Source organism: Pelodiscus sinensis, chromosome 5, assembly GCF_052426305.1.
Source record: "Pelodiscus sinensis isolate ZL-2025 chromosome 5, ASM5242630v1, whole genome shotgun sequence".
NCBI lineage: Eukaryota > Metazoa > Chordata > Testudines > Trionychidae > Pelodiscus > Pelodiscus sinensis.
The window spans coordinates 134,294,711-134,322,698 of NC_143056.1; the positions used below are offsets into that span (position 1 = coordinate 134,294,711).

The following is a 27,988-nucleotide window of genomic DNA, read 5'->3' on the forward strand; positions in this document are numbered from 1 at the left end:
ATAAAAAAAACCCAACCATTTTATTTTGCATTTTTGGAAAAAACTGGAGGGGGAGGGAGAAATAGAAACAGGCTTAAGACCAAAACCACAATTTCTTTTTTTTTTTTTTTTTTGATTTTTGTTGGTTTTTTTATATCGCAAATAGTATAGTACAATGCGGCACCCCGGGGTCAGGGAGGGAGGTCGCCTGGCGCCCTGGCTCTGAGCGGGGAGGGGGTGAGAGGCGAGACGGGGATCTCTGAAGCCCAAGGAGGGGTGAGGGAAGCTTTGGTCCTTGGCTGGGGCGGGAAAAGGGGGCGGGCCGCCGAGGGGTCGGAGGAAACGTGTGAACCCTGTCGCCATCTAGTGGCTGCGACGCCCAGCACAGCGAGGGGAGACGCTGGGCCTCCCCCGCCAGGGTGAGCTGTGTTTAGCCCCCAGGGAGATGGGTGGGGCGGGGGCAGCCGGGGGCGTGGTCATGGCTGCGCAGGGGGGCGCGTGGAGCGGGGTGAGGGACTGCGCACGCTCGGGGCAATCCGGCTCGGTCTGTAGGATCCGGCGGTCTGTGCCCGGAGGATCTGCCTGACGGATCCGTGCAGGATCGCCCCCGTCGCTCTGGGTCATCGCTAGGCGGGACGGCCGGGTCTGTCTGGGGTTGCCACGTCTGTCTGTGGGATTGTCTCATCTGTCTGGGGGAACTGGCCACGGAATCGCCGCATCCGTCTGTCTGGGGGATCGCAGTGTCCTTCTGTCTGAGCCCCGGCTGCCACTTGGCCCTGTCTGTCCGTCCCCCTGTAGCAGCAGCTGGCAGCTCAATGCACCTGGTGGGATTTGCACTCTACTGTTCAACCCTGAGGTATTGCCCAGAAAAGCCCCCCCGCTGGAAACTGGCCATGGCAGAGCTGGGCTAGAACGGGGGGGCCCCGCCCCAGATCCTGGAGGGAGGGTTAGCCGATCCCTGGCCCTGCCAGGAGAGGAGACTGAGGAGCGGCCCAGGCACCTGTGTCCGCATGGCGTGTGTGACACTCAAAGGAATGGGTGGTGGGGGGCTATGCAACATCGCCCCGGATTCCTCTTCTCCCTTTGCAGCCAGGGCTCCACCTGGTGCAGGGGGCCCCAAAACAGACACAGAATTGAGATCCTCCGTCAAGCCCCGCAGACACCCCCAACCTGGAATCTAAGCTGCCCTACACTGGCCCGGCTGCCCCACGGGGAGGGCAGCGAGGAAGACCCAGTTGGGGGAGCGATGCCCGAGGGGCTGGGGGGGGGGACACCCTGACTTTTCCTTGGCCTTTCAACACTGAACAGAAACAAAATGGGGAGCGGGGGAGGGAAATACCTTTTCCTTGTGTCTTTCGCCTCCAACGGCAGAACCTAGAGCTACGATTCAAGTAACATGTTAGCCAGGGGAGGAAGGTTTCAAGTATCAAACGAAAGCCCCCCTGCCGATGCACAGAGGGATGCCTGCCCCACAGCAGCTGCCCCATGGAGAGAGGACGCCATGGCCCCCTTCCACATCTGCCCAAATCTGGGACTAGCTGGGTGGGGGGGTCTCTGCTGCCAGCCAGTCCTACCACCCACTGCAACCGAAGTGGAGCTGATCGTGCGCACCCCATCCAGGGGGGTGACTGGCCACACCCCCCCTCTTTGGGGCACAGAGGAAACTGACCAGGGAGTACCCCACCCCTGCCTCAATCCACAGGTAGAACCACTGCCCTGCCACACGGGTGTGGGAGGAGCCGAGCAAAGCCACACCCCCTTCCCCGAGTGGGAGGAGCCAGGGGAAGCGTAACCGTTTTGAAAATAGGAGATTCAAGTTTCGGGGCGGGGGGCGATCCAAGTCCCCCCGGCCGAAGGGGGAAGGGCATTAGGGAGCCCCCCCCCCCGAACTAGGAAGAAGTTTGGGTGCCACTTATCCCACTCCCCCCTTGCAAGTGGTTATTTAAAGCTGACGGATCTGGGGGGGGCTCCCCCACTCCAGGGAGTGTGAGTGCGGGGGGAGGTGGGGATAAGCCATCAGTGCTAGAGCCCCCACGGATGGGATGTGTGGGGCATGGAGGCAGCAGCCAATTCCAAGGCAGCCGGCTGAGGCGCCGAGCCCGGGGGGGAAGTGGGGGGTGGTTAAGACAGGGTTTCTTTATGGGCGCTCATGTACCCACCAGTACCAACCCCCCCCCCATCCTGGCTCCCATCACCCCCTGGGGGCAGTACCAGCTCCAGCCGCCCCCGACCTTACCCAGCACGGAGAGGCCCAAACAGCCCCCACATCCCTTCCCGGCACAGAGACGGGGGGAGCGGGGTCCCCCCAGCCCCCCTTGCTCCCCCCAGCCGTGGAAGGCCCCCAGCCCCCGTGATTCAGTGCATGGCTTTAGTAAAAGGTCTCTTCAAGTCTCTGGCCCCGCCCGGCCATTAGCTGTCTTTGATCAGCAATTTCTCCTCGGGGCAGCGGAAGGGCGGCCCGGCAGGCGGGGGTGCCGGGGGCCCCGAGTCCTCGCAGAAGCGGGCACAGCCCTCGGGGGTGATGTGGCGGCAGGAGCGCAGGTCGATGCGGGAGAGGCGCAGGCAGCGTCGGAAGAGAGGCAGACACTGGTCCGTCAGGCGGTTACACCCTGCGGGCGGGGGGGACGGTCAGACAAGGGGCGCAGGCGAACGGCCCCTGTACACCCGCGGGACACGGGGCCCCAGCCCTCATGGGAGCGCCAGAGCTAAGGAAGCCTGGAGTAACACGTGTGTCTGTCAGCTGGCCCACAGCCGGGCTGCGGGGACGGAGTGAGGGGCACCGGCAGGGCTGGGGGGGGGGGCTAGCAGGGGCTGTGGGGCAGGGGGTGGGGCTGCAGGTTGGGCGCAAGGGTTTGCCGGCAGGGCTGGGGGGCGGAGCAGAACTGGGGGGCACTGCGGGGTTGGGCGGTGGGCTGCGGGTTGGGCACGAGGGGCGGTGGCAGGGCTGGGGGGCTGCGGGGCGAGTGCAAGGGGCACTGGCGGGAATCGGGGGGAGGAGGCGGCCTGGCAGGGCAGGGCTGGGGGGCTGCGGGGCGAGTGCGAGGGGCACTGGCGGGACTCGGGGGGAGGAGGCGGCCTGGCAGGGCAGGGCTGGGGGGCTGCGGGGCGAGTGCAAGGGGCATTGGCGGGACTCAGGGGGAGGAGGCGGCCTGGCAGGGCAGGGCTGGGGGGCTGCGGGGCGGGTGCGAGGGGCACTGGCGGGACTCGGGGCAGGAGGCGGCCTGGCAGGACTGGAGAGTGGGCGCGAGGGGCGGTGGCGGGGCAGGACTGCGGGGGGGCGGGCGCGGGGGGCGGTGGCGGGGCAGGGCTGGGGAGCGGGGCGGCGGGGCGGTGGCGGGGCAGGGCCGCGGGGGGGCGGGCGCGAGGGGCGGGGGCGGGGCAGGGCAGCGGGGGGGCGGGCGCGAGGGGCGGGGGCGGGGCAGGGCAGCGGGGGGGCGGGCGCGAGGGGCGGTGGAGGGGCAGGGCTGCGGGGGGGCGGGCGCTCACCGGAGAGGTTGATCTCGGCCAGGCTGTCGCGGAGGGGGGAGTTAGCAGCGGTCAGCAGGTGCACGGACGGGTCACCCACGTGGTTGCAGTGGCTCAGGTCCAGCTTGGCGAGCTGGGGCGTGTGGCGCACGACGAGGCGCAGGGAGGAGTCGGTGATGTCCAGCCCCGACAGACGCAGCTCGGACACGTTCTGCAGCCGGCCCCGGCTCTCCGTCTGACCTGGGGGAGGGGAGAGGTCAGCGCCCCCGGCACAGCGCCCCCTGCTGCCGCTCCGGGGCACTGCCTCCCCCGCCCACCTGCATCACAGCGCCCCCTGCTGCCGCTGCGGGGCACTGCCTCCCCCGCCCACCTGCATCACAGCGCCCCCTGCTGCCGCTGCGGGGCACTGCCTCCCCCGCCCACCTGCATCACAGCGCCCCCTGCTGCCGCTGCGGGGCACTGCCTCCCCCGCCCCCCCCGCATCACAGCGCCCCCTGCTGCCGCTCCGGGGCACTGCCTCCCCCGCCCCCCCCGCATCACAGCACCCCCTGCTGCCACTCCGGGGCACTGCCTCCCCCGGCCCCCCCCCCCGCATCACAGCGCCCCCTGCTGCCGCTCCGGGGCACTGCCTCCCCCGGCCCCCCCCGCATCACAGCGCCCCCTGCTGCCGCTCCGGGGCACTGCCTCCCCCGCCCCCCCGCATCACAGCGCCCCCTGCTGCCGCTCCGGGGCACTGCCTCCCCCGGCCCCCCCCGCATCACAGCACCCCCTGCTGCCGCTCCGGGGCACTGCCTCCCCCGCCCCCCCCGCATCACAGCACCCCCTGCTGCCGCTCCGGGGCACTGCCTCCCCCGCCCCCCCGCATCACAGCGCCCCCTGCTGCCGCTGCGGGGCACTGCCTCCCCCGCCCCCCCCGCATCACAGCGCCCCCTGCTGCCGCTGCGGGGCACTGCCTCCCCCGCCCCCCCCGCATCACAGCGCCCCCTGCTGCCGCTCCGGGGCACTGCCTTCCCCCGCCCCCCCCGCATCACAGCGCCCCCTGCTGCCGCTCCGGGGCACTGCCTTCCCCCACCCCCCCCGCATCACAGCGCCCCCTGCTGCCGCTCCGGGGCACTGCCTCCCCCGCCCCCCCCGCATCACAGCGCCCCCTGCTGCCGCTCCGGGGCACTGCCTCCCCCGGACCCCCCCCCGCATCACAGCGCCCCCTGCTGCCGCTGCGGGGCACTGCCTTCCCCCGCCCCCCCCGCATCACAGCGCCCCCTGCTGCCGCTCCGGGGCACTGCCTCCCCCGCCCCCCCCGCATCACAGCGCCCCCTGCTGCCGCTCCGGGGCACTGCCTTCCCCCCCCCCCGCATCACAGCGCCCCCTGCTGCCGCTCCGGGGCACTGCCTCCCCCGCCCCCCCCGCATCACAGCGCCCCCTGCTGCCGCTCCGGGGCACTGCCTTCCCCCGCCCCCCCCGCATCACAGCGCCCCCTGCTGCCGCTGCGGGGCACTGCCTCCCCCGGCCCCCCCGCATCACAGCGCCCCCTGCTGCCGCTCCAGGGCACTGCCTCCCCCCGCATCACAGCACCCCCTGCTGCTGCTCCGGGGCACTGCCTCCCCCCGCCCCCCCACATCAGAGCGCCCCCTGCTGCCACTCCGGGGCACTGCCTTCCCCGCCCCCACCCTGCATCACAGCGCCCCCTGCTGCCACTCCGGGGCACTGCCTTCCCCGCCCCCACCCTGCATCACAGCGCCCCCTGCTGCCGCTCCAGGGCACTGCCTCCCCCCGCCCCCACCCTGCATCACAGCGCCCCCTGCTGCCGCTCCGGGGCACTGCCTCCCCCCGCCCTCCCCGCATCACAGCGCCCCCTGCTGCCACTCCGGGGCACTGCCTTCCCCCGACCCCGCATCACAGCACCCCCTGTTGCCGCTCTGGGGCACTGCCTTCCCCCGTCCTCCCCGCATCACAGCGCCCCCTGCTGCCACTCCGGGGCACTGTCTTCCCCCAACCCTGCATCACAGCGCCCCCTGTTGCCGCTCCGGGGCACTGTCTTCCCCCAACCCTGCATCACAGTGCCCCCTGCTGCCTTTCCCCGATCCTGCATCACAGCGCCCCCTGCTGCCGCTCCGGGGCACGGCCTTTCCCCAACCCTGCATCACAGCGCCCCCTGCTGCCTTCCCCCGATCCTGCATTACAGCGCCTCCTGCTGCCTTTCCCCGATCCTGCATTACAGCGCCCCCTGCTGCCTTCCCCCGATCCTGCATCACAGCGCCCCCTGCTGCCGCTCCAGGGCACTGCCTTCCCTCGCTCCGCCTGCATCACAGCGCCCCCTGCTGCCGCTCCGGGGCACTGCCTCCCCCCCCCCCCGCATTACAGCGCCCCCTGCTGCCATTCCAGGGCACTGCCTTCCCCTGCCCTCACCCCTGCATCACAGCACCCCCTGCTGCCGCTCCAGGGCACTGTCTTCCCCCACCCCTGCATCACAGCGCCCCCTGCTGCCGCTCCAGGGCACTGCCTCCCCGCTGAGTCTGCCCCCGCATCACAGCGCCCCCTGTTGCCGCTCCGGGGCACTGCCTTCCCCGACCCCGCATCACAGCGCCCCCTGCTGCTGCTCCGGGGCACTGCCTTCTCCCGACCCCGCATTACAGCGCCCCCTGCTGCCGCTCCAGGGCACTGCCTTCCCTCGCCCACCCCCCCCCCGCATCACAGCGCCCCCTGCTGCCACTCCGGGGCACTGCCTTCCCCCGCCCCCCCGCCGCATTACAGCGCCCCCTGCTGCCATTCCAGGGCACTGCCTTCCCCTGCCCCCACCCCCGCATCACAGCACTCCCCGCTGCCGCTCCAGGGCACTGTCTTCCCCCACCCCCACATCACAGCGCCCCCTGCTGCCGCTCCAGGGCACTGCCTCCCCGCTGAGTCTGCCCCCACATCACAGCACCCCCTCATCCCCACCTGGCTTGCTGTCTGTGGGGGGCAGCAGCAGCTCCCGGAGGTGCGAGTCCTTCACGTCCTCGATCCAGCGCAGGTCAAGCAGCCGCAGTGCAGGGAAGCTGGCGGTGCTGAGCGCCGAGACGGAGCACCACGAGCAGCCCGTCAGGACCAGCTCCCGCAGGCCTGCAGGAGGCAGCAGAGATGCAGAGTCAGGGGGAGAAGCCAGGCTCTCATCTCCTGCCCCCCCAACCTTCGGGGCCCACTGCCTCCCGGAGCTGGGGAAAGATCCCAGGAGCCTGGCTCCAGCCCCCCTACCCTGCAGCCTGTTGATGAGCCACATGAGCTGCTTCTTGGAGATGTTGGTCCAGCTGAGGTCCAGGCTGGCCGGCTGCCGGCGGATGATGCCGCTCAGCATAGACGGGGTGATTGATTTTCGGCGGCTCAGGTCAATGCGGGTCCACAGGCGCTTATCACAGCACCTGGAGGAGGCGGGCATGGAGACAATTAGAGAGCACCTCTACTACAGTCAGTACGGTACCAATACCCCATCCCACTTATGCACGGATACAATCAATACGGTAAAAAGATCGGCTATCTTCCCATCTAACCCAGCTCCCAGAGCACTAATACAATCAATACGGTAAAAAGATCGGCTATCTTCCCATCTAACACAGCCTCCAGAGCACTAATACAATCAATACGGTAAAAAGATCGGCTATCTTCCCATCTAACCCAGCTCCCAGAGCACTAATACAATCAATACGGTAAAAAGATCAGCTATCTTCCCATCTAACACAGCCTCCAGAGCACTAATACAATCAATACGGTAAAAAGATCGGCTATCTTCCCATCTAACCCAGCTCCCAGAGCACTAATACAATCAATACGGTAAAAAGATCGGCTATCTTCCCATCTAACACAGCCCCCAGAGCACTAATACAATCAATACGGTAAAAAGATCGGCTATCTTCCCATCTAACCCAGCTCCCAGGCAGAGCACTAATACAATCAATACGGTAAAAAGATCGGCTATCTTCCCATCTAACACAGCCTCCAGAGCACTAATACAATCAATACGGTAAAAAGATCGGCTATCTTTCCATCTAACACTGCCCCCAGAGCACTAATACGATCAATACGGTAAAAAGATCGGCTATCTTCCCATCTAACACTGCCCCCAGAGCACTAATACGATCAATACGGTAAAAAGATCGGCTATCTTCCCATCTAACCCAGCTCCCAGGCAGAGCACTAATACAATCAATACGGTAAAAAGATCGGCTATCTTCCCATCTAACACTGCCCCCAGAGCACTAATACAATCAATACAGTAAAAAGATCGGCTATCTTCCCATCTAACACAACCCCTTGCCCAGCACTAATACAATCAATACGGTAAAAAGATCGGCTATCTTCCCATCTAACACAACCCCTTGCCCAGCACTAATACAATCAATACGGTAACGGTACCAGCCACTGCCTCCAATAGGGCAATGGGACCAGCCCTCGGACAGCTGGTCCGCATGGGCCCTGCAGCCCTCCCCCGATGCCTGCGTGGCCCTGCCCCGTCTGTCCCCCCTCCTAGCCCTCGGGAGCTGGCGCCTGACCCCCCAGCCCCGTATGGGGCCAGGCCCCGCAGGCGCGGAGGAGAAGGCTGTGCAGACGCTCTCCTCCCAGCGGCTACTTCCCGCTGGGGCCCCTGCGCCCTCCGGTGGGCAGACGGCAGAACTGCAGCAACAGTCCCCGGGCAGAAATGGTAACTTGCGCTCGGCTCCTTGGCTACGCGCCCGGGCAGCGGCGCGGCATTTCCCCAAGAGCACAAGCTGGTAACGGCGCCATTCGCCGCCTCGGCCAATGGCAGCACCGGGCGCTGGTCAGCACCTATAGCCCTCCCGCGCATCACTGACACTCCAGCTCCCCGGAAAACGATTTCTCCCCCTCCCCCCGGGCCTTGGGAGACAGGCCAATCCTCTACACCCAGCCCCCCAAGCCTGCAGCCACACACCACACCTCAGACACCCCCCCAGGGGCCTGCCCCTGCCACAAACCCCGGTGCCCGCTCCCTGCGCACATCTAGACAAGCGACACCGACACAGGAGCTAACCACAGCACCTCCGGCATCAAGTGCCAGCCAGGTCCCCGGCCCTGGGCATTGGCCCCACTGGACGGTCTCTGTCCGACGTCAGGGCAGGGAACACGCAGGGGACGTCTGAACCCGCCAGGCAATTCAGGCCTGGATTTCGAAGTCGCCAGCCTGCTCCAAAAGACTGTTAACCAGCACTTACCCGGCCAGTCTGGCTCCCTGGGTAACACGACGAAGGCAACTTCCCCGCTCTGGCTATTCGCCTCCCACCCCACACGCTGAGGGGGAGCCACTGCCGCCCCGACTTGCTTCGCCTCATTCACACACACAGCTTCTGCAGACCCCTGCTTCTGGCCTCGCTCCCACCCTCTGGTGAACTGGGCTTCGCCCACGAAAGCTTAAGCCCGAACAGATCGGCCCGTCTCTAAGGTGCCAAGCGACCCCGCGGTGTTTTTACAAGCAATATGGTAAAGGCTCCGGTTTCCAGACAATACGGTACAGGCCTGCCCCTCCTAACTCCTGCAGCAAGTCTCCACCCCACAGCTCCCCCTTGTGGCCCCAGAGATCACTGCACCTTCTGCAGTGCCCCATGGGACCCACAGCCCTCCTGCCCCACATCTCACCCATGGGACCCACAGCCTTCCTGCACCTCCTGCCCCACATCTCACCCATGGGACCCCCTCTCTCCCACCCCATGGGACCCACAACCCCCAGCACCTTCTACCCCACATCTTGTGCATGGGACCCCCTCCTCCTGCGCCATGGTAGACACACAGGCCACGAACCCAGCCCTTGTTTGAGTCCCTGACAGCCCCACTGCAGTCAAGGCTCAGGAAACCCACCCATAGAGTCAGTCGCAGCGCCCCCTAGTGGCACTCAGGGGCATTGGGCCAGCCCTGCTGGGCCCTGGCCCGCTCCCTGCCCCACAGTGCCTCCTCGCACCGCCCTGGGGCACTGGGCCAGCCCTACCTGCCAGGGGAGAGCACCCCCTGCTGAGCTCTGCCCCGCTCCCTGCCCCACAGCGCCCCCTAGCTCCACCCTGGGGCATTGGGCCAGCCCTGCCTGCCAGGGGAGAGCACCCCCTGCTGAGCTCTGCCCCGCTCCCTGCCCCACAGCGCCCCCTAGCGCCACTCAGGGGCATTGGGCCAGCCCTGCTTGCCAGGGGAGAGCAGCAATGCTGGGCCCTGCCCCGCAGCGTACCCTAGCGCCGCCCTGGGGCACTGGGCCAGTCCTGCCTACTAGGGGAGTGCCCCCTGATGGGCCCTGCCCCACAGCGCCCCCATGCGCTACCCTGGGGCAGTGGGCCAGCCCTGCCTACTAGGAGAGTGTCCCCTGATGGGCCCTGCCCTGCTCTCTGCAGCACAGCGCCCCCTAGTGGTGCACCTGGGACCTGCATATTGCCCACCACCCCCTAGTGGTGCATGAGGCTCCTACTGCATGGCAGCCTCCACCCTGCAACCCCAGGACCCTCTAGTGGCCCCTGGTGGGACTGCAACGCAGCGCCCCCTGGCCCCGTGGAGCAGTACTGCAACCTCACATCCGCACAGCGCCCCCAGCGATGCCCGTGGTTACTGCAGCTGGGCGGCGCCCCCCCCTTACCATCGGCTCCAGGTCCGGCACACGCGCATGCAGACGCAGAGCTCGCGGTAGCTGAGGTGCTGGAAGACAGCCAGCCAGACGTCGCGCTGCATGACGTGGTCCGAGCCGCTGTCCAGGGGCAGCGAGTCCGGCTCGGGGCTGTCGGGGGGCGGGCGCACCACGTGCCGCTCCAGCTGCAGCAGGGGCTTGGGGGGCGAGGGCACCAGGGGCCACTGGAGGAACTGAGTCCGGGCCACCATGTGCAGGCCTGTCTGCCCGGCCGGCCGCCCCCCCTTGCGGCCTCCGGCCTGCTGCTTGGCTCGCTCGCTGCCCCGGCTGGCGGCCCGGTGGTGGTTCTCCTTCTCCTGACAGTTCGCCCGCGGCCCCTTGGGCTGCTTGCCGTTGCGGGCCGCCTCCGAGCCGCCATTGCGGCCTTCCTCCTCCTCCTCCTCCTCCTCGTCCTCCTCCTCGCTGGCGCTGAAGCCGAGGGCGGCCAGGCGCTGGGCCCGGGAGGTGGGCGAGGCGGCCCGGCTGGAGCCACCGCCGGAGCCCTCCGAGCCCCGCGAGTCTGTGTCCGAGTCCGAGTCGGAGCTGGAGCTGGAGCTGCTGCTGTTCTTGACTCGTTCCAGCATCTGGCACATCTGCTTGAAGCGCTCCAGCTTCTCCCGCTGGTGAGACTTGTCCGACTGGGCCGAGCCCTCCAGCAGCCCCGCTGGAGCCTTCGCTTTCTGTGGGGCAGAGCAGGGACTATGGGACGGGGGCCCTGCGCCTCTAAGGCGCGCCTGCTCCCAGCCCGCCTCAGGGTGGGGCGCAGGCTGGGGGCGGGATCGGGACAAGGGGCCTGTCTCTGGGGTGGGGGGACGCTGGCTGGGGGGGAGGGCGGGATCGGGACGAGGGGCCTGTCCCCGGGGGGGGGGGGGCGGAATGGGGACGAGGGGCCTGTCCCCTGGGGGGGCGGGATCGGGACAAGGGGCCTGTCTCCGGGGTGGGGGGCGCTGGCTGGGGGGCGGGATCGGGACAAGGGGCCTGTCTCCGGGGTGGGGGGCGCTGGCTGGGGGGCGGGATCGGGACAAGGGGCCTGTCTCCGGGGGGGGGGGCGCTGGCTGGGGGGGCGGGATCAGGACAAGGGGCCTGTCCCCGGGGGGGGGGGCGGAATGGGGACGAGGGGCCTGTCCCCGGGGGGGGCGGGATCGGGACAAGGGGCCTGTCCCCGGGGGGGGGGGGGCGGAATGGGGACGAGGGGCCTGTCCCCGGGGGGGGGCGGGATCGGGACAAGGGGCCTGTCTCCGGAGTGGGGGAGTGCTGGCTGGGGGGGGCGGGATCGGGACAAGGGGCCTGTCTCCGGAGTGGGGGGGGCGCTGGCTGGGGGGCGGGATGGGGACGAGGGGCCTGTCTCCGGGGTGGGGGGGCGCTGGCTGGGGGGCGGGATGGGGACGAGGGGCCTGTCTCCGGAGTGGGGGGGGCGCTGGCTGGGGGGGGGGGCGGGATGGGGACGAGGGGCCTGTCTCCGGAGTGGGGGGGGCGCTGGCTGGGGGGCGGGATCGGGACAAGGGGCCTGTCTCTGGGGTGGGGGGGCGCTGGCTGGGGGGCGGGATCGGGACAAGGAGCCTGTCTCCAGGGTGGGGGGGCGCTGGCTGGGGGGGGGCGGGATCGGGACAAGGGGCCTGTCTCCGGAGTGGGGGGGGGGGCGCTGGCAGGGGGGACGGGATGGGGACGAGGGGCCTGTCTCCGGAGTGGGGGGGGCGCTGGCTGGGGGGCGGGATCGGGACAAGGGGCCTGTCTCTGGGGTGGGGGGGCGGGATGGGGACGAGGGGCCTGTCTCCGGAGTGGGGGGGGCGCTGGCTGGGGGGCGGGATCGGGACAAGGGGCCTGTCTCTGGGGTGGGGGGGGCGGGATCGGGACAAGGGGCCTGTCTCCGGGGTGGGGGGCGGGATGGGGACGAGGGGCCTGTCTCCGGAGTGGGGGGGCGCTGGCTGGGGGGGCGGGATGGGGACAAGGGGCCTGTCTCCGGAGTGGGGGGGGCGCTGGCTGGGGGGACGGGATCGGGACAAGGGGCCTGTCTCCGGAGTGGGGGGGGCGCTGGCTGGGGGGCGGGATGGGGACAAGGGGCCTGTCTCCGGAGTGGGGGGGGCGCTGGCTGGGGGGCGGGATGGGGACGAGGGGCCTGTCTCCGGAGTGGGGGGGGCGCTGGCTGGGGGGCGGGATGGGGACGAGGGGCCTGTCTGTGGGGTGGGGGGGCGGGATCGGGACAAGGGGCCTGTCTCCGGGGTGGGGGGCGCTGGCTGGGGGGGGCGGGATCGGGACAAGGGGCCTGTCTCCGGAGTGGGGGGGCGCTGGCTGGGGGGCGGGATCGGGACAAGGGGCCTGTCTCCGGGGTGGGGGGCGCTGGCTGGGGGGGGGCGGGATCGGGACAAGGGGCCTGTCTCTGGGGTGGGGGGGCGGGATCGGGACAAGGGGCCTGTCTCCGGAGTGGGGGGGGCGCTGGCTGGGGGGGCGGGATGGGGACAAGGGGCCTGTCTCCGGAGTGGGGGGGGCGCTGGCTGGGGGGCGGGATGGGGACAAGGGGCCTGTCTCCGGGGTGGGGGGGCGCTGGCTGGGGGGCGGGATGGGGACGAGGGGCCTGTCTCCGGGGGGGGGGGGGCGCTGGCTGGGAGGGCGGGATGGGGACGAGGGGCCTGTCTCCGGAGTGGGGGGGGCGCTGGCTGGGGGGCGGGATGGGGACGAGGGGCCTGTCTCCGGGGTGGGGGGGCGCGGGATGGGGACGAGGGGCCTGTCTCCGGGGTGGGGGGCGCTGGCTGGGGGGCGGGATGGGGACGAGGGGCCTGTCCCCGGGGGGGGGACGGGATCGGGACGAGGGGCCTGTCTCCGGGGTGGGGGGCGCTGGCTGGGGGGCGGGATGGGGACGAGGGGCCTGTCTCCGGAGTGGGGGGGCGCTGGCTGGGGGGGCGGGATGGGGACGAGGGGCCTGTCTCCGGGGTGGGGGGGCGCGGGATGGGGACGAGGGGCCTGTCTCCGGGGTGGGGGGCGCTGGCTGGGGGGCGGGATGGGGACGAGGGGCCTGTCCCTGGGGGGGGGACGGGATCGGGACGAGGGGCCTGTCTCCGGGGTGGGGGGGCGCGGGATGGGGACGAGGGGCCTGTCTCCGGGGTGGGGGGCGCTGGCTGGGGGGCGGGATGGGGACGAGGGGCCTGTCCCCGGGGGGGGGGGGACGGGATCGGGACGAGGGGCCTGTCTCCGGGGTGGGGGGGCGCTGGCTGGGGGACGGGATGGGGACGAGGGGCCTGTCCCCGGGGGGGGGGCGGGATGGGGACGAGGGGCCTGTCCCCGGGGGGGGGACGGGATCGGGACGAGGGGCCTGTCTCCGGGGTGGGGGGGCGCGGGATGGGGACGAGGGGCCTGTCTCCGGGGTGGGGGGCGCTGGCTGGGGGGCGGGATGGGGACGAGGGGCCTGTCCCCGGGGGGGGGACGGGATCGGGACGAGGGGCCTGTCTCCGGGGTGGGGGGGCGCTGGCTGGGGGACGGGATGGGGACGAGGGGCCTGTCCCCGGGGGGGGGGGCGGGATGGGGACGAGGGGCCTGTCTCCGGGGTGGGGGGCGCTGGCTGGGGGACGGGATCGGGACGAGGGGCCTGTCCCCGGGGCGGGGGGCGCTGGCTGGGGGGCGGGATGGGGACGAGGGGCCTGTCCCCGGGGTGGGGGGGGCGCTGGCTGGGGGGCGGGATGGGGACGAGGGGCCTGTCCCCGGGGTGGGGGGGGGCTGGCTGGGGGGCGGGATGGGGACGAGGGGCCTGTCCCCGGGGTGGGGGGGCGCTGGCTGGGGGGCGGGATGGGGACGAGGGGCCTGTCTCCGGGGTGGGGGGCGCTGGCTGGGGGGCGGGATGGGGACGAGGGGCCTGTCCCGGGGGGCCGGCCTGGTCTCACCTCCAGGTCGCCGGGCCCGATCTGGCCCAGGTGGAGGGCCGCGTGGGAGATGGACCCTTTCACCTCCAGGTCGCCGCTCCCCACGCGGCCCCAGCCTGGCAGCGGCTGCAGCTTGTTCCCGTCCGACGGCTGCTCGGAGGCCTGGGGGCACCAAGCAGGCTGGTCTCAGCGGGCGGCGGCTCCTGGCCCCAGGAATGTGCCCTTGGGGGGGCCTGGGCAGCCCCCGACCCCAATGGGGCCCCGTGAGCGAGCCCCCCCCTCTCCAGGCAAAGGCGCAATGCTCGGGGAGGACAGGGAGGGTGGGGCAGGCGATGAAGGGGACTGGCAGCTCTGAGGGAGGGGCTGAGAAGCGGGGCGCGGGCCCTCCCCCTCCACCGGAGCCGGGGCCCCCTCACTCCCCCACAGAAATGGCTGGAAGGTCAGAGCCACTCACCTTCTTCAAGTGTTTGTCCCGCCCGCCTTTCAACTGCGCAAGAGGAAACATCGGTTAGAGCCAGGACCCCTGGGCTGGGGCAGTAGGGTTGGGGGGGGAGCCAGGACCCCTGGGCTGGGGCAGTAGGGTTTGGGGGGGGAGGCAGGACCCCTGGGCTGGGGCAGTAGGGTTTGGGGGGGGAGGCAGGATCCCTGGGCTGGGGCAGTAGGGTTTGGGGGGGGAGGCAGGACCCCTGGGCTGGGGCAGTAGGGTTTGGGGGGGAGGCAGGACCCCTGGGCTGGGGCAGTAGGGTTTGGGGGGGGAGGCAGGACCCCTGGGCTGGGGCAGTAGGGTTGGGGGGGGAGGCAGGACCCCTGGGCTGGGGCAGTAGGGTTTGGGGGGGGAGGCAGGACCCCTGGGCTGGGGCAGTAGGGTTTGGGGGGGAGGCAGGACCCCTGGGCTGGGGCAGTAGGGTTGGGGGGGGAGCCAGGACCCCTGGGCTGGGGCAGTAGGGTTTGGGGGGGAGGCAGGACCCCTGGGCTGGGGCAGTAGGGTTTGGGGGGGGAGGCAGGACCCCTGGGCTGGGGCAGTAGGGTTTGGGGGGGGAGCCAGGACCCCTGGGCTGGGGCAGTAGGGTTTGGGGGGGGAGCCAGGACCCCTGGGCTGGGGCAGTAGGGTTTGGGGGGGAGGCAGGACCCCTGGGCTGGGGCAGTAGGGTTTGGGGGGGAGGCAGGACCCCTGGGCTGGGGCAGTAGGGTTTGGGGGGGAGGCAGGACCCCTGGGCTGGGGCAGTAGGGTTTGGGGGGGGAGGCAGGACCCCTGGGCTGGGGCAGTAGGGTTTGGGGGGGAGGCAGGATCCCTGGGCTGGGGCAGTAGGGTTTGGGGGGGGAGGCAGGATCCCTGGGCTGGGGCAGTAGGGTTTGGGGGGGAGGCAGGATCCCTGGGCTGGGGCAGTAGGGTTTGGGGGGGGGAGGCAGGACCCCTGGGCTGGGGCAGTAGGGTTTGGGGGGGAGGCAGGACCCCTGGGCTGGGGCAGTAGGGTTTGGGGGGGAGGCAGGACCCCTGGGCTGGGGCAGTAGGGTTTGGGGGGGAGGCAGGACCCCTGGGCTGGGGCAGTAGGGTTGGGGGGGGAGGCAGGACCCCTGGGCTGGGGCAGTAGGGTTGGGGGGGGAGGCAGGACCCCTGGGCTGGGGCAGTAGGGTTGGGGGGGGAGGCAGGACCCCTGGGCTGGGGCAGTAGGGTTTGGGGGGGGAGGCAGGACCCCTGGGCTGGGGCAGTAGGGTTTGGGGGGGGAGGCAGGACCCCTGGGCTGGGGCAGTAGGGTTGGGGGGGGAGCCAGGATCCCTGGGCTGGGGCAGTAGGGTTTGGGGGGGGAGCCAGGACCCCTGGGCTGGGGCAGTAGGGTTTGGGGGGGGAGGCAGGACCCCTGGGCTGGGGCAGTAGGGTTTGGGGGGGGAGGCAGGACCCCTGGGCTGGGGCAGTAGGGTTTGGGGGGGAGGCAGGACCCCTGGGCTGGGACAGTAGGGTTTGGGGGGGAGGCAGGACCCCTGGGCTGGGGCAGTAGGGTTTGGGGGGGGAGCCAGGACCCCTGGGCTGGGGCAATAGGGTTTGGGGGGGAGGCAGGACCCCTGGGCTGGGGCAGTAGGGTTTGGGGGGAGGCAGGACCCCTGGGCTGGGGCAGTAGGGTTTGGGGGGGGAGGCAGGACCCCTGGGCTGGGCCAGTAGGGTTTGGGGGGGGCAGGACCCCTGGGCTGGGGCAGTAGGGTTTGGGGGGGGGCAGGACCCCTGGGCTGGGGCAGTAGGGTTTGGGGGGGGCAGGACCCCTGGGCTGGGGCAGTAGGGTTTGGGGGGGGAGGCAGGACCCCTGGGCTGGGGCAGTAGGGTTTGGGGGGGAGGCAGGACCCCTGGGCTGGGGCAGTATGGTTTGGGGGGGGCAGGACCCCTGGGCTGGGGCAGTAGGGTTTGGGGGGGGAGGCAGGACCCCTGGGCTGGGGCAGTAGGGTTTGGGGGGAGGCAGGACTCCTGGGCTGGGGCAGTAGGGTTTGGGGGGGAGGCAGGACCCCTGGGCTGGGGCAGTAGGGTTTGGGGGGGGAGCCAGGACCCCTGGGCTGGGGCAGTAGGGTTTGGGGGGGGCAGGACCCCTGGGCTGGGGCAGTAGGGTTTGGGGGGGAGGCAGGACCCCTGGGCTGGGGCAGTAGGGTTTGGGGGGAGGCAGGACTCCTGGGCTGGGGCAGTAGGGTTTGGGGGGGGAGGCAGGACCCCTGGGCTGGGGCAGTAGGGTTTGGGGGGGAGGCAGGACCCCTGGGCTGGGGCAGTAGGGTTTGGGGGGGGCAGGACCCCTGGGCTGGGGCAGTAGGGTTTGGGGGGGGAGGCAGGACCCCTGGGCTGGGGCAGTAGGGTTTGGGGGGGAGGCAGGACCCCTGGGCTGGGGCAGTAGGGTTTGGGGGGGGAGGCAGGACCCCTGGGCTGGGGCAGTAGGGTTTGGGGGGGAGGCAGGACCCCTGGGCTGGGGCAGTAGGGTTGGGGGGGGGCAGGACCCCTGGGCTGGGGCAGTAGGGTTTGGGGGGGGCAGGACCCCTGGGCTGGGGCAGTAGGGTTTGGGGGGGAGGCAGGACCCCTGGGCTGGGGCAGTAGGGTTTGGGGGGGGCAGGACCCCTGGGCTGGGGCAGTAGGGTTTGGGGGGGGCAGGACCCCTGGGCTGGGGCAGTAGGGTTTGGGGGGGGAGGCAGGACCCCTGGGCTGGGGCAGTAGGGTTTGGGGGGGAGGCAGGACCCCTGGGCTGGGGCAGTAGGGTTTGGGGGGGGCAGGACCCCTGGGCTGGGGCAGTAGGGTTTGGGGGGGGAGGCAGGACCCCTGGGCTGGGGCAGTAGGGTTTGGGGGGGAGCCAGGACCCCTGGGCTGGGGCAGTAGGGTTTGGGGGGGAGGCAGGACCCCTGGGCTGGGGCAGTAGGGTTTGGGGGGAGGCAGGACTCCTGGGCTGGGGCAGTAGGGTTTGGGGGGGAGGCAGGACCCCTGGGCTGGGGCAGTAGGGTTGGGGGGGGGAGGCAGGACCCCTGGGCTGGGGGGGGGAGGCAGGACCCCTGGGCTGGGGCAGTAGGGTTGGGGGGGGAGGCAGGACCCCTGGGCTGGGGCAGTAGGGTTTGGGGGGGAGCCAGGACCCCTGGGCTGGGGCAGTAGGGTTTGGGGGGGGGCAGGACCCCTGGGCTGGGGCAGTAGGGTTTGGGGGGGAGCCAGGACCCCTGGGCTGGGGCAGTAGGGTTTGGGGGGGAGCCAGGACCCCTGGGCTGGGGCAGTAGGGTTTGGGGGGGGCAGGACCCCTGGGCTGGGGCAGTAGGGTTTGGGGGGGAGCCAGGACCCCTGGGCTGGGGCAGTAGGGTTTGGGGGGGAGGCAGGACCCCTGGGCTGGGGCAGTAGGGTTTGGGGGGGAGGCAGGACCCCTGGGCTGGGGCAGTAGGGTTTGGGGGGGAGGCAGGACCCCTGGGCTGGGGCAGTAGGGTTGGGGGGGGGAGGCAGGACCCCTGGGCTGGGGCAGTAGGGTTTGGGGGGGGAGGCAGGACCCCTGGGCTGGGGCAGTAGGGTTTGGGGGGGGAGGCAGGACCCCTGGGCTGGGGCAGTAGGGTGGGGGGAGCCAGGACCCCTGGGCTGGGGCAGTAGGGTTTGGGGGGGAGCCAGGATCCCTGGGCTGGGGCAGTAGGGTTGGGGGGGAAGGCAGGACCCCTGGGCTGGGGCAGTAGGGTTTGGGGGGGGAGCCAGGACCCCTGGGCTGGGGCAGTAGGGTTTGGGGGGGAGGCAGGACCCCTGGGCTGGGGCAGTAGGGTTTGGGGGGGAGGCAGGACCCCAGGGCTGGGGCAGTAGGGTTGGGGGGGGGAGGCAGGACCCCAGGGCTGGGGCAGTAGGGTTGGGGGGGGAGGCAGGACCCCTGGGCTGGGGCAGTAGGGTTGGGGGGGGAGGCAGGACCCCTGGGCTGGGGCAGTAGGGTTTGGGGGGGAGCCAGGACCCCTGGGCTGGGGGGAAGAGGGCTTTGGGGGAAGTGCAGGGACCAGGTCTCCCGGACTCTCTCCCTGGCTCTGACCTTTTTCTTGGGCCCCGTGTCGGGGGGCGGCAGCTCCTTCTCCTTCTTGCGTTTGTGGGCGCTGGTGGGGGACTCTTCTGTGGGGGGCGGGGCCGGCAGCAGCTTCTTCTTGTGCTGGGCCAGCTCGTCCGTCAGCTTCCACCGCACCCCGTCCTCCCCATTGTCCGCCCGGCGCTTCCCCGCCCCGTCGCCGCCCGAGTCCTGGGGGCGAGACCGAGTGGGTGGCCCTCCCCGGAAACCCTGCCCTCCGGCGCCCCCAAACACCCCCGGGGGCCCCCCCAAACACCCCCGTGGGCCCCCCCAAACACCCCCGTGGGCCCCCCCAAACACCGCCGTGGGCCCCCCCAAGCACCTCCCGGGGCCCCCCCATTCTCCCTCTTGCCTCCCAGCCCCTCCACCCCGGCACCCACTGCCCCCCCGCCCCGCAGGAAAGAGCCGCAGCGCCACCTGGTGGTCACACAGTGGCAGCAGACACCCCCCAGCTGGGAAAGGCGGGGGTCCCATTCCTCCTCCCCCCCCACCCCCAAGCCAGCCAATCTCCTGGGGTCAACGCAGCGGCCCGGGGCCCATTCCCAGCCCCCACACTGGAGGGGGGCACGTACCTTGGTGGATTTCCCTTCCCGTTTGCACTTGGGGCATTCCCAGCAGTTGGGAATCTCGTTGTTAATAACGGCTTCCGCCTTCCCCATCTGTGCGGACAGACAGACAGACACTGAGCCGCCCTTCCCGGCCTGCACCCAGCCCCGTTGCAGGGGGCATGACGGACGCCCCCGTCCCCCCAGGGCCTGCGAGAGTCTCCCCCAGCTCTGCAAAGCACCATGGGACGTGCCGAGCCAGGAAAGGGCTCGGGGCCGGCGCCGGGGGCTCTGATCGCGCACACGCGTCACGCGGGTTCAGACGCATCAGCCCAGGCGGCCTTGGGCACCAGCAGGGGGCGTTCTCCCCTCCCGACACATCGGGGAAACTGAGGCACAGAGCCAGGCAGCGGCGTGTCCAAGGTCGCTCAGCGAGTCTGGGGCACAGACCCCTGGAGTCCTGGCACCCAGCCCCCGGAGGCCCCAGGCTGGGGGTCGCCGGGCGTGGCGCTCACCTTGAGGCAGGCGGGATGGACGATCTCGTTGCAGATGGAGCACTCCATGAGCGACAGGTTGAATTTCTCCTCCTCCCCCTCCACCGTGTCCTCCTTCCCGGCCTCGCCGCACAGCAGGCACACGGCCGTGTGAGGCAGGACGGGCTGCGGGCGGCAGGGACGGGCCCGGGGGCCAGATGAGCAGCCAGCTCTGCCACCAGGGGCCCTGGGGAGCGCCCAGGGACCACCCCTAGCCAAGATGCGGCTGCCTCTGGGGACCGGAGGGGCAGGGGCCAGTTATGTAGGGACCCCTCTCCCAGCACTGCCAGGAGCCACCTCTGGGGTGGGGCACAGGGGAGCCATTATGTCGGGCTCCCCCCCAGCACTGAGAGGAGCCCCCCGGGGGAGGGGACAGGGCCTGGTCACACAGGGACCCGCCCCCCGGCACTGGGAGGAGCCCCCTGGGGGAGGGGACAGGGCCTGGTCACACAGGGACCCGCCCCCCGGCACTGGGAGGAGCCCCCCGGGGGAGGGGCCAGGGCCTGGTCACACAGGGACCCGCCCCCCGGCACTGGGAGGAGCCCCCCGGGGGAGGGGCCAGGGCCTGGTCACACAGGGACCCGCCCCCCGGCACTGGGAGGAGCCCCCTGGGGGAGGGGCCAGGGCCTGGTCACACAGGGACCCGCCCCCCCGTACTGAGAGGAGCCCCCCGGGGGAGGGGCCAGGGCTTGTTCACCCAGGGACCCGCCCCCCGGCACTGGGAGGAGCCCCCAGGGGAGGGGCCAGGGCCTGGTCACACAGGGACCCGCCCCCCGGCACTGGGAGGAGCCCCCCGGGGGAGGGGCCAGGGCCTGGTCACACAGGGACCCGCCCCCCCGGCACTGGGAGGAGCCCCCCAGGGAGGGGCCAGGGCCTGGTCACACAGGGACCCGCCCCCCCAGCACGGGGAGGAGCCCCCCGGGGGAGGGGCCAGGGCCTGGTCACACAGGGACCCGCCCCCCGGCACTGGGAGGAGCCCCCCGGGGGAGGGGCCAGGGCCTGGTCACACAGGGACCCGCCCCCCGGCACTGGGAGGAGCCCCCCAGGGGAGGGGCCAGGGCCTGGTCACACAGGGACCCGCCCCCCGGCACTGGGAGGAGCCCCCCAGGGGAGGGGCCAGGGCCTGGTCACACAGGGACCCGCCCCCCGGCACTGGGAGGAGCCCCCCGGGGGAGGGGCCAGGGCCTGGTCACACAGGGACCCGCCCCCCCAGCACTGGGAGGAGCCCCCCGGGGGAGGGGCCAGGGCCTGGTCACACAGGGACCCGCCCCCCGGCACTGGGAGGAGCCCCCCGGGGGAGGGGCCAGGGCCTGGTCACACAGGGACCCGCCCCCCGGCACTGGGAGGAGCCCCCTGGGGGAGGGGCCAGGGCCTGGTCACACAGGGACCCGCCCCCTGGCACTGGGAGGAGCCCCCCGGGGAGGGGCCAGGGCCTGTTCACACAGGGACCCGCCCCCCGGCACTGGGAGGAGCCCCCTGGGGGAGGGGCCAGGGCCTGGTCACACAGGGACCCGCCCCCCGCACTGGGAGGAGCCCCCTGGGGGAGGGGCTAGGGCCTGTTCACACAGGGACCCGTCCCCCGCACTGGGAGGAGCCCCCCGGGGGAGGGGCCAGGGCCTGTTCACACAGGGACCCGCCCCCCCGTACTGAGAGGAGCCCCCCGGGGGAGGGGCCAGGGCCTGATCACACAGGGACCCGCCCCCCGCACTGGGAGGAGCCCCCGGGGGAGGGGCCAGGGCCTGGTCACACAGGGACCCGCCCCCCACACTGGGAGGAGCCCCCCGGGGGAGGGGCCAGGGCCTGGTCACACAGGGACCCGCCCCCCGCCCAGAGATGAGTCCCCCCCCCCCCCGGGGCAGCTGGAGGGGCTGGCCCCGGGCACCCGCCTGCCGCGCCCCCCGCTCACCGCCGTGCACTGCCTCATGAGGCAGGACTGCTTCATGCGCCCCGGGCCCCCGAACTTCTTCATGTCCTTGCAGAAGTGGCACTCGCCGCACTCGTTCCGCTGGCAGGCGTGGCACTTTCGGCAGCGCGTCCGGCGCCGGCGCGATCCAGCCCCCGCCCCTTTGCTGGACGACATTGGCTACCTCCCGCTTCAGCTACTCTGCAGGCTGGGGCAGGGAGACGCCCGGCATTAGCGGGTCCCACGCCCCCAAATCAGGACCAGTCCCCCCCAGCTATACCCACTAGACCCCTCTCCCCTCCCAGAGCGGCCCAAGGTCAGAGCCCACACCAGGGGAACGAGGAGGTAGGACAGCAGCCACCCCAGGTGTCTGGGCTAGCAGGGACGGCTGGCAGCCCGCGAGTGCCATGCCCTGCAGAGCCCAAGCCAGGGACTGTGCAACACGGCCCAGGCTGGAGACACTAAGGTGGGACACGGGGCCCTCGCCAGCAGCTGGAATCAGATCCCAGGCCCTGTCACACGGGGGAGGTGCATGTGTGTTTGGGTTTATAGACTAAGGGCTCGTGTGTGGCATGGCAGCACCAGGCCTTTGCTTGGGGTACAGAGAGTTAGGATAGGGGGCTCTGGTTTGTCATGGTGACCTGTGGAACTCCCTGCTGCTGTGTTTGGTGTCAAACACACAGGCAGATAGAGCACGTGAGTGTCTGATCTAGTACTGGGGGATGGATGCCAGGATAGATGGTCTGAAAAAGGGGTCTGGGCTATTGCTGAACAGCTCTTCCCCAGCTGTCCCACCCCAGAGGTAGCTACATCGTAGAGGCATGAGCCAGAGCCATTAACTGTAGAGATGTTTGGCTAACAGAGATGCTGTGAACCCCCTTCACCTGCAAGGCTCCTTCTGCACCATGCCCTGACCAAGAGAAGTGCCCCCCAGGCCAGGTGCTGCCCCAAACCGGCCGAGATCTGGGCCCCCTTGGGCCAGGCGCTGCCCCGAGCCCGGCCGAGATCTGGGCCCCCTTGGGCCGGGCGCTGCCCCGAGCCCGGCCGAGATCTGGGCCCCTTGGGCCGGGCGCTGCCCCGAGCCCGGCCGAGATCTGGGCCCCCTTGGGCCGGGCGCTGCCCCAAGCCCGGCCGAGATCTGGGCCCCCTTGGGCCAGGCGCTGCCCCGAGCCCGGCCGAGATCTGGGCCCCCTTGGGCTGGGCGCTGCCCCGAGCCCGGCCGAGATCTGGGCCCCCTTGGGCTGGGCGCTGCCCCAAACCGGCCGAGATCTGGGCCCCCTTGGGCCGGACGCTGCCCCGAGCCCGGCCGAGATCTGGGCCCCCTTGGGCCGGGCGCTGCCCCGAGCCGGGCCGAGATCTGGGTCCCCTTGGGCCGGGCGCTGCCCCGAGCCCGGCCGAGATCTGGGCCCCCTTGGGCCGGGCGCTGCCCCGAGCCCGGCCGAGATCTGGGCCCCCTTGGGCCGGGCGCTGCCCCGAGCCCGGCCGAGATCTGGGCCCCCTTGGGCCGGGCGCTGCCCCGAGCCCGGCCGAGATCTGGGCCCCTTGGGCCGGGCGCTGCCCCGAGCCCGGCCGAGATCTGGGCCCCCTTGGGCCGGGCGCTGCCCCGAGCCCGGCCGAGATCTGGGCCCCCTTGGGCCGGGCGCTGCCCCGAGCCCGGCCGAGATCTGGGCCCCCTTGGGCCGGGCGCTGCCCCGAGCCCGGCCGAGATCTGGGCCCCTTGGGCCGGGCGCTGCCCCAAACCGGCCGAGATCTGGGCCCCCTTGGGCCGGGCGCTGCCCCAAACCGGCCGAGATCTGGGCCCCCTTGGGCCGGGCGCTGCCCCAAACCGGCCGAGATCTGGGCCCCTTGGGCCGGGCGCTGCCCCAAACCGGCCGAGATCTGGGCCCCCTTGGGCCAGGCGCTGCCCCGAGCCCGGCCGAGATCTGGGCCCCCTTGGGCCGGGCGCTGCCCCGAGCCCGGCCGAGATCTGGGCCCCTTGGGCCGGGCGCTGCCCCGAGCCCGGCCGAGATCTGGGCCCCCTTGGGCCGGGTGCTGCCCCGAGCCTGGCCGAGATCTGGGCCCCCTTGGGCCGGGCGCTGCCCCAAACCGGCCGAGATCTGGGCCCCCTTGGGCCGGGCGCTGCCCCGAGCCCGGCCGAGATCTGGGCCCCCTTGGGCCGGGCGCTGCCCCGAGCCCAACCAAGGTACCAGACAGAGGAACCAAGTGATCATGGCCAGACAGAGGGCTCCTGGGTTCTCTACCAAACTCCGGGAGGGAAGAGGGGTCTAGTGGTTAGCGCGTGGGGGGGCAGGGACTGGGAGCCAGGACTTCTGGGTTGTATCACCACCTCTGGGTGGGGAGTGGAGTCCAGCGCCTCTTCATCTAACCACTAGACCCCACTCCCAGCCCATAACATCCTAGTCACTGGCAACTGCGTTTCTAAAGACAACTGCACCAAGGCCTAGGGCCGGGAAAGGCAGACGGACATGAACAGGCCCCCTGTGCCACTCCAGCTCAGACCAACGGGCCTGTGTAATCCGGCCTCCAGCCCCCAGCACTGGATCGGACACCCACACGTGCTATCTGCCTGTGCATTTGACACCCAAGCACAGCAGCAGGGAGTTCCACAGGTCACCATGGCAAGCCAGGGTCCTTGCCCAAACCCTGTACACACCAAGCAAAGGTCTGGCCCTCCCATGTCACACACGCTCTTGGTCTATAAACTCAGGCATTTTAGTTTCTCCTCCTCTGCAGAGATATGGGCATTGCCTCTGAAACCTACTGATGGCAGAGGAGACAGCAGCATTATTAACTACTGCACTGCCGCCCCGATCAAAGAGGATTTCACTGCGGTTTTGTGAGGAGCACGTGGATGTTAGGTTTGTACTACAGGGAGATCAACATCAGGTCCCCGGCCCACCCTGCCCAGAGCCCAGCTGAGAGGCACTGCCCAGAGCATGGCCATGAACATGGGGGAAAGAACCCTGTCTTCATCACAGAGAAGGAAACTGAGGCCCACAGAAATTTCATAGCTTGCGTGGGGTCACAAAGGGGGTCTAGACAGAGCCAGGATAGAACCCAGGAGTCCTGGTTTCCAGCCCCACCATCTCTGCTCTAACCACTAGTCCCCAGCTGGAAGGCAGATACTGAAACAGAGCTTCTGCCTGGACAGGCCACAGCCAGACATCCCAGCCACCAGCAACTGGGCCCCTCCCTCCCATCAGCCTCCCCCCACACCCGCCCTTAGCCCACAGCCGCCAACAAAGAAAATATAACGAGGAAATTAATATCAACACAGCACTGATGGGGGGGCAGGGGCTGTGGGGCAGGAGTGAGGGGCACTGGCAGGGCTGGGCTGGCCTGGCAGGGGCTGCAGGGTGGGAGTGAGAAGCACTGGCAGGGCAGGGGGGCAAGAATGGGGGGCCAGGTTCAGGAATGGGGGGCCCCAGCAGGGCTTGGGGCAAGAATGGGGGGCCAGGTTCAGGAATGGGGGGCCCCAGCAGGGCTTGGGGCAAAAATGGGGGGCCAGGTTCAGGAATGGGGGGCCCCAGCAGAGCAGGAGGGCAAGAATGGGGGGCCAGGTTCAGGAATGGGGGACACCAGCAGGGCAGGAGGGCAAGAATGGGGGGCCAGGGTCAGGAATGGGGGGCACCAGCAGGGCAGGAGGGCAAGAATGGGGGGCCAGGTTCAGGAATGGGGGACACCAGCAGGGTAGGGGGGCAAGAATGGGGGGCCAGGTTCAGGAATCGGGGGGGCACCAGCAGCGCTTGGGGCAAGAATGGGGGGCCAGGGTCAGGAATAGGGGGCACCAGCAGGGCCCCCCAGCACACCCTCACCCTCTAGTCCTTTTCCTCCCCCTGGCCTGCAGCTCCCCTTCCCCATGCCCAGCCCCCCCACATACCTGGCCCCACATGCTGCGGCTGGCCCCCCTCCCCGGGGCTGCCTGTGACCCCAGCTGTGGGATCGGGGCTGCCCCGGGCCCTGCCAAGCCCCTGGCCGGGAGACACGAGCCAGCAAGAGCCCAGCACAACCCCGGGCTTCCCCACCGGCAACTGCTTCCCCGGGAAATGGAGCAGGGAAAGTTTGGTTCCTGGTGGCCCCTGCTGCCCCCAGGGCTCCCCAGCTGGCTGCCCCCCCCTTTTCTCTCTCCCACAGACCCCCCCCCCTTGCATGCAGCTCCCGGATCTGCCTCCCCCCCATGCAACCTGCAAGGGGGGGGAATGCAGAATAATGGTGCAACAACAAAGGGGGCCGGCAGCGGGGGGGGGGGGAGAGGTGGGAGGTGATTGCCCAGCCCCTGCGTGCTTGGGGACCTACGGGGGGATCCCCCCGATTTCCCCAGCCCGTCCCCCCCCCTTCGGCTGCAGTCTCGGGCACCCCGCTGCGTCTCTGCTCCCTGCCGTGGAAGCCGGGCCTGCGCTGGGGGCAGCTGGGAAAGCCACCCCCATTTCCCAAATCTCGGCTCCCCACATTCCCGGGCAGGAGCCCCCCGAAAGGCAGCCGGGCTGCGGGGGGCTGGGCGGGGGGGCGAGGGCTGGGGCGACGGCAGGATCTCAGCGGAGGCAAAGAAACTTACCAGGATCCCAGCGGCCTGGCAGGGAGAGCTGGCTGGCAGCACCTACCCACCCATCCCTAGGGTGGCTCTGCTGTTTCGGGGGTGGGGCCCCCCAGAGACCCGCCGGGGGGGGCGCTTACCTGCTGGGGAGCCATGGGGCTGCGTGGGATCCGGCGGGGGCCACAGTCTCTTCCATGGGGCGGAGGAGAGAGAAACTGCAACCAGCCCAGACTTTTGTTTCCTTCGTCCCTAGAGCGGGCGGGGTGGGGGGGGGTTGGGGGGGGCTGGGAGGCGGCTGCTGAGGTGCGATGTGGGGGACCCCCCCGGCCTACGCCTGACCCCCACCCCCCAATCCGGGCTGGGCCACCCCCCCTTTACCCTTCACCGCTCCCTTGTCCTTGGCAGAGGCAGGGGCTGGGGGAGGGCGCCGAGTTCACGTGCAGCCCCCTAACTGCACCCCCCCCGCCCAGTCCCCTGCCCCCCCGAGCGCTCAGCCCCTCCCGGGCTCTCCCAGGGGCGGGGGGGCTCCGAGCTCCCACCCCCACCAGGGACCGGCCCCTCCCCCAGCAGGGAGCAGCGCCCCCCCGGGTGCGGGGTGACCCCCCTTTGCGGGGGGCTCTGCCCCTTCCGAGCCCGCGGGGCCCCCCCGCTGCAGAGGGGGGAGCTCAGCCCCCCAACGTGGGGCTCTAGCCTGAGGGGGGTCCCGAGCTGCTCCCAGCCCCCCCGCACATAAGGGGGCGGGGCCTACGCGGCTGCCTCGTTTCCCCCTCCCCCCACTCGGGCTGGCTCGTGCGGGGGGGAGGGGCGGCCCCAGGCCCCCCCCCTGGAGAAGGCAGAGAGGGGGAGGGGTGCCGCTGCGGGGAGGGGGGGCCGGGCCCCCGAGGCTGCTGCCGCCGCCGCCGCCGCTGCTGCTACCGCCGCCGCCCCCTCCTCCTGCAGCCGGGCTCAGCCCCTGCCCCTCCCCCTCCCGGCCCCGCAAACACACAAAACCCATCATGGCGGCCCGCCGCCAGCCCCGGCCCGCGCGCGGCCTCCTGGGAGACGTAGTTCCCCGGCCGCCGGGCCGCCCTCCCGCCCAGGGGCGGGCGCCGAGCGAGCGGACTACAAAGGTCATGGCGGCCGGCCCCGCGCAACGCCTCTTGGGAGATGGAGTCCCCCCGCCCAGCCCCGTTCATGCCTATGGGGAAGAGGGGAATGTTTGGACTACAAACGCCATGGCGGCGCAGGGAGGCCGGGCTCTCGCGCTGCCTCATGGGAGATGTAGTTTGTGTTACACCCCCCCCCCCTCCCAGCTCCTGCGTTTTCCTGCGAGGGAAAGAAAGGGAGGGGGTGCCTGGGCCGTAAGCGCCATGGCAGCGCGAGGGGGAGGGGGGCTCGCGTTGCCTTATGGGAGATATAGTCCCCACCCCAGGGTGTCTGTTTATGTCCGTGTTTTGACTACGACTGTCATGGCGGCGCACAGCAAGGGCTCATGGGAAAGGTAGTTCCTCAGCTGCCCGAATCCCACGTCTCAAGGCGGGACAGGGGGCATGTGAGCACTACAAGTGTCATGGCGGCGCGGGGCGCTGGCGGCGCAACGCCCGATGGGGGATGTAGTTTCGAGAGCCGCCACCCAAGGGAACCCCCCCCCCTTTGTTCTCACAGGGCGGTGGGAGACGCGTACCGCACAAATGTGCAGCCAGGTTCATGTCTGGCAAGGCCTCATGGGAAATGCAGTCCTCGCGCCCTCCTGCACTACAACTAACATGGCGGAGCTGCCCGCGCACGGCCTCATGGGGGTTGGAGTCTTTTCGCTCCCCCGGTTACGACTGGAAAGCCACACTGGACTACAGCCCCCATGGAGACCCAGAGGCGGGGAGGGGGAAATCCCACCCAAGGCTTCCTGGGAGTTGTAGTAAGAAAGGGCCTCTTGGGAAATGTAGTCCAGTTCCCTTGCCCCAGCCCCCATTCATCTCCAGGAGCATCCCGACTCGCCTCCCTGGACTGGGGATAGAACCCAGAAATCCTGGGTCCTAGAG

The 27,988-nt window shown here is 70.7% G+C and overlaps 1 protein-coding gene across 1 annotated transcript; it reads right to left on the reverse strand.

Moving 5' to 3' along the window:
• FBXL19 (F-box and leucine rich repeat protein 19) lies at positions 1 to 26,930 on the reverse strand. The gene is made up of 12 exons (XM_075928712.2): positions 26,111 to 26,930; positions 21,440 to 21,644; positions 19,516 to 19,659; positions 19,028 to 19,114; positions 18,426 to 18,626; positions 14,375 to 14,407; positions 13,942 to 14,082; positions 10,043 to 10,749; positions 6,676 to 6,839; positions 6,382 to 6,543; positions 3,466 to 3,684; positions 1 to 2,588 (listed from the first exon to the last, which is right to left on the reverse strand). The coding sequence occupies exons 2-12, from the start codon at positions 21,611 to 21,613 to the stop codon at positions 2,389 to 2,391; spliced, it is 2,232 nt and encodes a 743-aa protein (XP_075784827.2). The 5' UTR covers positions 21,614 to 21,644; positions 26,111 to 26,930; the 3' UTR covers positions 1 to 2,388.
• Positions 26,931 to 27,988: the final 1,058 nt, after the last annotated feature.